Source organism: Amblyomma mixtum, chromosome 9, assembly GCF_055824585.1.
Source record: "Amblyomma mixtum isolate Tamu chromosome 9, ASM5582458v1, whole genome shotgun sequence".
Lineage (NCBI taxonomy): Eukaryota > Metazoa > Arthropoda > Arachnida > Ixodida > Ixodidae > Amblyomma > Amblyomma mixtum.
Window position 1 is genome coordinate 5,143,936 of NC_143020.1, and position 7,062 is coordinate 5,150,997.

General features: G+C 44.9%; 1 protein-coding gene across 1 annotated transcript; it reads right to left on the minus strand.

The window, feature by feature from the left end:
• Positions 1 to 568: 568 nt before the first annotated feature.
• On the minus strand, positions 569 to 5,964 carry LOC149328143 (uncharacterized). The gene is made up of 3 exons (XM_089561476.1): positions 5,913 to 5,964; positions 5,800 to 5,853; positions 569 to 2,953 (listed from the first exon to the last, which is right to left on the minus strand). The coding sequence occupies exons 1-3, from the start codon at positions 5,962 to 5,964 to the stop codon at positions 2,208 to 2,210; spliced, it is 852 nt and encodes a 283-aa protein (XP_089417602.1). The 3' UTR covers positions 569 to 2,207.
• Between the last annotated feature and the right edge of the window lie 1,098 nt (positions 5,965 to 7,062).

A 7,062-nucleotide genomic window follows, 5' to 3' on the forward strand; every position in this document is an offset into this window, starting at 1 on the left:
CAACTTAACAGAATCGTCCCACCGATTGTAAGTGCTGACGCGCTCGTATGAGTCCAGCCAGTCGTCGACATCGCGGTCGTCTGTACCACTGAATGGAGAAGCGTTGCGCTGGTGTCGCACCCCGGAACAGACGGTGGCTCTGAAGGGCGGCGATGGCGGAGTTGGAGCGTCTGGCATTGTGGGTGGGGCGAGTAAAGTTCCGCTCCGAAGTTCCAGGTTCAGGACCGGGACGGAGATAGAGGCACCTCCACCAAGTGTAAAGGTGCTTCTTCAAAACGCAGGTCGGTGGTCGTCGACTGAAGAGCGTCACTAACAGCACACTCCCAGGCATCACTCAGGATCCAGCACTGCACTTAGTCGACCTCTTTGTTACACCGCAACGCGATCCTTGCATAGGAAAAGTTTAGACCCTCTTGAACCTACTTTAGCAGCCGCAAGCTTTCACAGAAGGAACTTTGAGTTTCTGCACAAAAAAAGCGGTGTTCTACATATAGAATGCAAGGCGTATATGGGTTAACCGTGCTTGAGCTTAAAAAAATGCCAGTGCAAGACATGGAAAGGACTTCACAACGTGCAACGAAGAAAAGGTGGGGCTATTTAATTTGTATTCCCCAAAAAGGTTGCTCAATGTTTCTTATCAGAATGTATGTACGCAGTGGCATGTAAATGCACAGTGGCTGTGAAAAAGAGAGGTTTAAAGTCTTCTCCGAAGTAACCAATGATACTACCACCCACTGTCGTGCCACAGGAAATGCAATACCATAAGACAGGATAGCCTTGCTGTGGGTACCAGCATCAAGTGCTGAAGCAAGTGACGATAAAAATTCTTTCGTGGATGCAATGCACAATGATGTCTATCGATACTCGAAGCAACACTAAAAAAACAAGGAAACATCAGCTATTTCAAAGGCAGGCTAACCAGTGAAATGCACTGCTTTCGAATTTAATTCACAATACGTCAAGTAAATTTTACAAACAGGCCCAATGAATTCAACATTTGGTAATGGCAACTTTAATAAAATACACGTGTGAAGTTCACACAACCTAAATTGCCAACTTTACAATACACTACAAAACAGCAATGTTTTTCATAGGCACCAATTGCAGCATTTCTTGTTTCAACAGCCACGACATTTGCAGCTTGTTATCATGAACACTTTATGTAAAAAAATAAGGCCTTTTCAAGTAACACATAACACAACACAGAAGCTAGCACATAATGAAATGGTCACAAACAGCTGATATTCTCTCAACCAAAACAGATTAAAAATGGTGCGGACATAATGCTCCACAAGTATTACGCCGTTTATATCCAGCAGAGATACCACTCTGAGAAATGGCGATGTAGATGTTCGTGAACTCTCTGTTGGCTTTCATACCAAAGAACAGAAAACTGTTATAAAGCCTGCAGACTAACACAACAGACATCAATATAAGGTTGGACACTTGCCTCTCACCACTCTTTCCTGCCATTTGCAATGCTGGAATAAACACGCAAAGATTCGCACAAGAGCAGGTTTTCCTGTGTTGTCATACAAACATAGATCAGATAGGTTCAATGACATTAATGAGTGAATTTTCAATGAACGTCACAAAAATACACCCACTCAGACTGCATGAATAAAAAGAATATTTGTGCATGTTTTACCTCCCCAGATCTCTTCACGGAGTCAGGCTGACAAATCGCACCAGTAATAGAGATTTAACGTAGCGGAGATGTGGTAGCGTAGATGTAGACTGGTTTACTGAAGGCCGGCTCCAAAAGGTTGGTGACCCCACCTGGCTGCACCCATGCCACTGCGCGTGTGTCGACAATTTGCAGTAAACCGGCATACATCTATGCTATCAGGTCTCTGGTATGCTAAATCTCTCTCTAATATTGGGTACAAAGTTTCTAAACTCTCCCTCCAACAAGAAGTGATGCAATCCACGTATGACAGTGATTTTATTTGCATTCGAGTTTTCAAGCACAGCAGGCTCACTCTTCATGTTCAGGAAATACTTAGAGCGAGTGTGCGTGCAGTCCAAGGAAACAATGAATTTTGCTTTCTGAAAACTCAGTAAAAGTGAATAAAACTTACGAATGTAATTATTGATGGAGGTTAGCTACCAACACCTTTCATAGGAAATTAAGCTAGAATATCGTTAGCTTGCATATAAAAAGATAGCTAGGAAAACACATTGACTAAGGGCATCACAAACCACTGCTATTTTTTGTGAATCGCCTCTTTGTGGTGTCTTAAATCTTGCGTGCGAGCGAATTTCTCTGGGCAAAAGTCACATTGGTAGGGCTTTTCGCCCCTATGGGATCTAACATGACTCTCAAGACTTGAACTTACTGCAAAGGCCATGGGGCACAGCTGGCACTGATACGGCTCTTCACCCGTGTGGGTACGGATGTGTGCCACCAGGCTCCTCCTCTGTGTAAAGCTGCTACCACAACAGTCACAACGGTAAGGACGCTCGCCTGTGTGAGTGCGCTGGTGTTTCACTAAGGTGCTCTGGCGTGCAAAGCTACTATCACAATAGTCACAACGGTAAGGACGCTTGCCTGTGTGAGTGCGCTGGTGTTGCACTAAGGTGCTCTGTTGTGCAAAGCTCCCACTGCAGTGGTCACAACGGTAAGGACGTTCACCAGTGTGAGTGCGATGGTGTGACACCAGGTGGGCCTTTAGTGTAAAGCTGCTACCGCAGTCATCGCAATGGTATGGGCGGTCACCAGTATGGATTCGGAGATGCACCACCAGACGGGATCTCTTTTTGAATCCCTTGTTGCAGTGGGTGCATTTGTGCAGCTTATTTCCTGTGTGTTCACCCCGGTGGTTGCCCATGCCAGAAGGAGCAGATTCCATGCAGTGGCTCACTATGCGGCTTTGACCAGTTGAATCTTGCACAGGAGGAGCGCCATGAGCGGTCTCTCTGAAGATTGAACCTGCATTATAAAGGCAGAATACTTTTAATAAAACACAGCTCACTTGGAGCAAGGGATATAAAGATCAATGTGGAGGACATACTCATCAAATGCTGCGGATGTTTATGAAAAGTTTTATTCAATAGGTCGGCTTTAAGGAGAATTCAGACCTAAAGATACCCCTAGTTTGAATTGAGCATGCAGTTGAAAACATTTCAGCTGCAAGAAATGTTATCATTGCCAAATAGGGTAGCCTTTAAAATAAATCCAAAACACTTGCATTACTGGCATCATGACAAACACAGTCCTAAGCCCCCCCCAAGTGGGCCTAATAACTAAACAAATGGAAGTTAGCAATGTTCAGCACACAGCATACTGCCATTTTTGTTTCCTTTTTTGCTCCTTAAACAGGGTATAAGAGGAAGCGAAAGCTCAAGGCTAAAAACCTGATGAGGTCTTGCACCCCTGTACAAGTCCTAACATCAATGCATAGAACTCACGGGGGGTGACAGTTTTGGTCAATAGTTCACATATTATGGAAAACAACTTTCCAGCATATCAAGGGCAAATATCATCACAATTCAGCACAGTTCTATGAAGTGAAGCTTCTGTATTCTTCATACTGCTGTTTGAAAGACGACCTTCAGGAATGCATTTACGGAGAAAAACTGCAGATTCTAATGATGAGAATACACCATATTTACAGCCTCTGGTGGTCAAGCCTGCATGTGAAAGACAGGTTACATCCATTAATTCATTCCCTCGAAGCAATTCAGAACCGTGCAGCGCGTGTTATTTCTCACGACTACAACCATCATTCCAGCGTAACAAGCATCAAGTTATCTTTATCGCTAACAAGTTTACAGACGCGTAGGGGTTTCGCAATTCTTTGCTTACTACAGAAATGAATATACAGTCGTCACGCGTCGATACTGCCACCTACACGCCCAATGCGCACTTCACGTCGCCTACGTAATAATCTTAGCTTCCAACGTCTATTCGGCCAAACACTCGCGTTCAATTCTTCTGCTTTGCCACATGCTATCAAGTGTTGGAATGGTCTTCCGGATTGCATTGCTACCATATGTGACCCATTAATGTTCAAAAACGAATTGACCACCTTTATGCATCCATGAAATTGTACCGTCTTTGTCAAAAGTAACCAGGCTGGCGCGAAGGCTGCGGGAGCAGGCGCGCGGCCGTGCGGCGGCGTTGCGCTCGCTGTCGCTTGCCGCCACTCGCCCGCTCCGAGGGTGCAGCAGCTGACGTAACTTTGCACCCTCACCCTCGTTTCTTAGATATGATAAAATTAGGCGCGTAAGATGTGCGCGCTGCGCTTTCACGTGTTCGGAGCATGGTTGCGCCGACCAAGGGCGCACTGTATAGCAGCGGTGCTCTTTCGTTACGAGCAACTGCGCTAAAGTCGACACCTCGCGTTTATCGCTTTGTAATTATCCGTGCTTACGTTGTATACACCACAGTTGAAACATTTTTACTGCTCGTTTTGATGCGTCTAAATTAAATTTAAAAAACCTTAGCAACAAGCAAATGCAAGAAATTTCTGCAACGAAGCATTGCACTGACCCCGCTGCGGTGGCTCAGTGGTTTAGGCGCTCGGCTGCTGACTCGAAAGACGCGGGTTCGATCCCGGCCGCGGCGGGCGAATTTTGATGGAGGCGACATTCTAGAGGCCCGTGTACTGTGCGATGTCAGTACACGTTAAAGAACCCCAGGTGGTCGAAATTTCCGGAGCCCTTCACTACGGCGTCCCTCATAGCCTGAGTCGCTTTGGGACGTTAAACCCTAATAAACCAAACCGAAGCATCGCACTCCATTATAGGCATAGTAACAAGGGGGCTAATAGAAATGATTTCCGGATAGAAAAAGAGGTAAGTGGCCTCGAAAACCGCTAAAGGCAAAAAAAACCTTCCCCATATGCGTGCACTCAAGCAGCAATACGTAACGCAACCCGGAAAAAGCGTATTTAAATTTCGAGGTCCGTTACCCTGCTTTAATTAAGACGCATCAAAACGAGCACAAAAAATGATACTTTTTTTATTCGTTTCAACTGTGGTGTATAACGTAAGGAAGCATAATTATAAAGCAATAAACGCGAGGTGTCGACTTCAGCACAGTTGCTCGTAACGAAAGAAGAGCACCGCTGCTATACAGCGCACCGTTGGTCGGCGCAACCATTCTCCGAACACGCGAAAGCGCAGCGCGCACATCTTACGCGCCTAATATTATCATATCTAAGAAACGAGAGTGAGGGTGCAAAGTTAGTCAGCTGCTGCACCCTCGGAGCGGGCAAGCGGCGGCTAGCGACAGCGAGCGCAACGCCGCCGCACGGCCGCGCGCCTGCTCCCGCAGCCTTCGCGCCAGCCTGGTTACTTTTGACAAAGACGGTACATAAATTGTGTTCGTATGTGTAGTCAAATCCATGCAGTGCCGCAATTTGTTTGCTGTTTTTTCCCCTGTGTCAATATAATACGGTTTTCTTCAAGTACGGTGTAATAATTGTTTGCAGCCCAATGCATTAAATTTTGTTTACTTTTGTTATTTCCACTTTGTACCATCTTTTGTCTGCTAAATATTGTAACCCCTCCCCTCACACAATGTTCCAAGTGTGGAACCTGTGAGGTATGTGTATAAATAAATAAATAAATAAATAAGATACAGGAGACACAGGATCAATGCATAGAACTCAGAGGGGTGGCAGTTTGGTCAACAGTTCACATATTATGGAAAACAAGTTTCCAGAATAACAAAGGCAAATATGAACACAATTCATCAGAGCTCTATGAACTGAAGCTTCTGTATTCTACATACTGCTCTTTGAAAGACAACCTTCAGGAACGCATTAACGGAGAAAAACTGCAGATTCTAACCTGATGACTTTTGTCCAGAAAATCCATCGTATTTGCGGCCTGTGGTGGTCAAGCCTGCAAGTGAAAGACAGGTTGCATCCATAAGACACAGGATTATATGTGCAACAACTCACATGGTGCTGTGTGGATGAGACGGTGAAAATGGAATACAATCCCATACAACATCTTTGCTAGGCTGTGTAAATTCAGTAGACCAGGCTTAAAAACAAACTAGTTCCAATGCAAACATTCCAAAGTTTCAAATCTGCACGCAGATGAGAACTATTATTATGCTCATGAAAGAATCACAGTTGCCTAAAAAAAATCAGAAAGCTGTTGCAAGCAAACCAACAGCCACTTCATAGACCTGTTCGTTTGCGCTGTAACTGGCTTTCAGGGAAGGACTGTACAAGTCTGCCTACGCAGGCTTGAGAACTAACGAGTGTCGGTTATGGTTACAGACAGAACACACTGGTACAGGATTCCTTTTTTTTTCTGTAGACCTCTTATACCCTTTCTACTGCACGCACTAAAAAAACTTTTAGAGCATAACTGGTAAAAAATTGTCAGGAGGCTTGCTTGCAGCGAAGATTACAGCTGCCCACGAATGTGGCCAACATGTCCAACATGATGTTTCCCCTGCAGCACCTCCAAGAGTGCCATTAACCAGATCGGTATAAGCACGCCTTAAACTACACACTACTGTGCGTCGAGTGCAGTTAGAGCATACCACAATTACTAGTGCTAGGCCCACACCTAAATATGGGATAAAAAATTGGGCGAAAAAAAAAGATGATTTGCAATGCGCTACTCTGAAAGGGGTTTAAGATGACAGGCGTTTCTAACACCATAGATGGCACAGAAGAAGTCCATTCCTGGGAACATAGTGATTAGGTGAGCTCATTGGACAGTAACTAGAGTGAAAGCTGATGATGACAATAAGTTAGATGGTGAAAGGGCAGCTTTGGCTAAAGAGGGCCATGGCTCAAGGCACTTCCTTCGACACAGGTTGGGATTAAAGGCCCACTCACAAGCAGTGCACCCAACAAAAGCCAGTGGGAAAATTTGCGTATTGCATCACTGATGGGTACCCAGTGCTAGTACTGAGATTACAACCCTGCACATCCTAGATGCGTGGTGCATGCTCCAATGACTATGCCACTGATGCAGGGAGAGTGACGCAGCAAGAAATAAATAGAAGTATAACTTGTCATTATATATTTTATAATCCCGAGCAGAATCTCAGCAACACTAAATCAGTTCTGCAGGCATTTTATGAGGCAT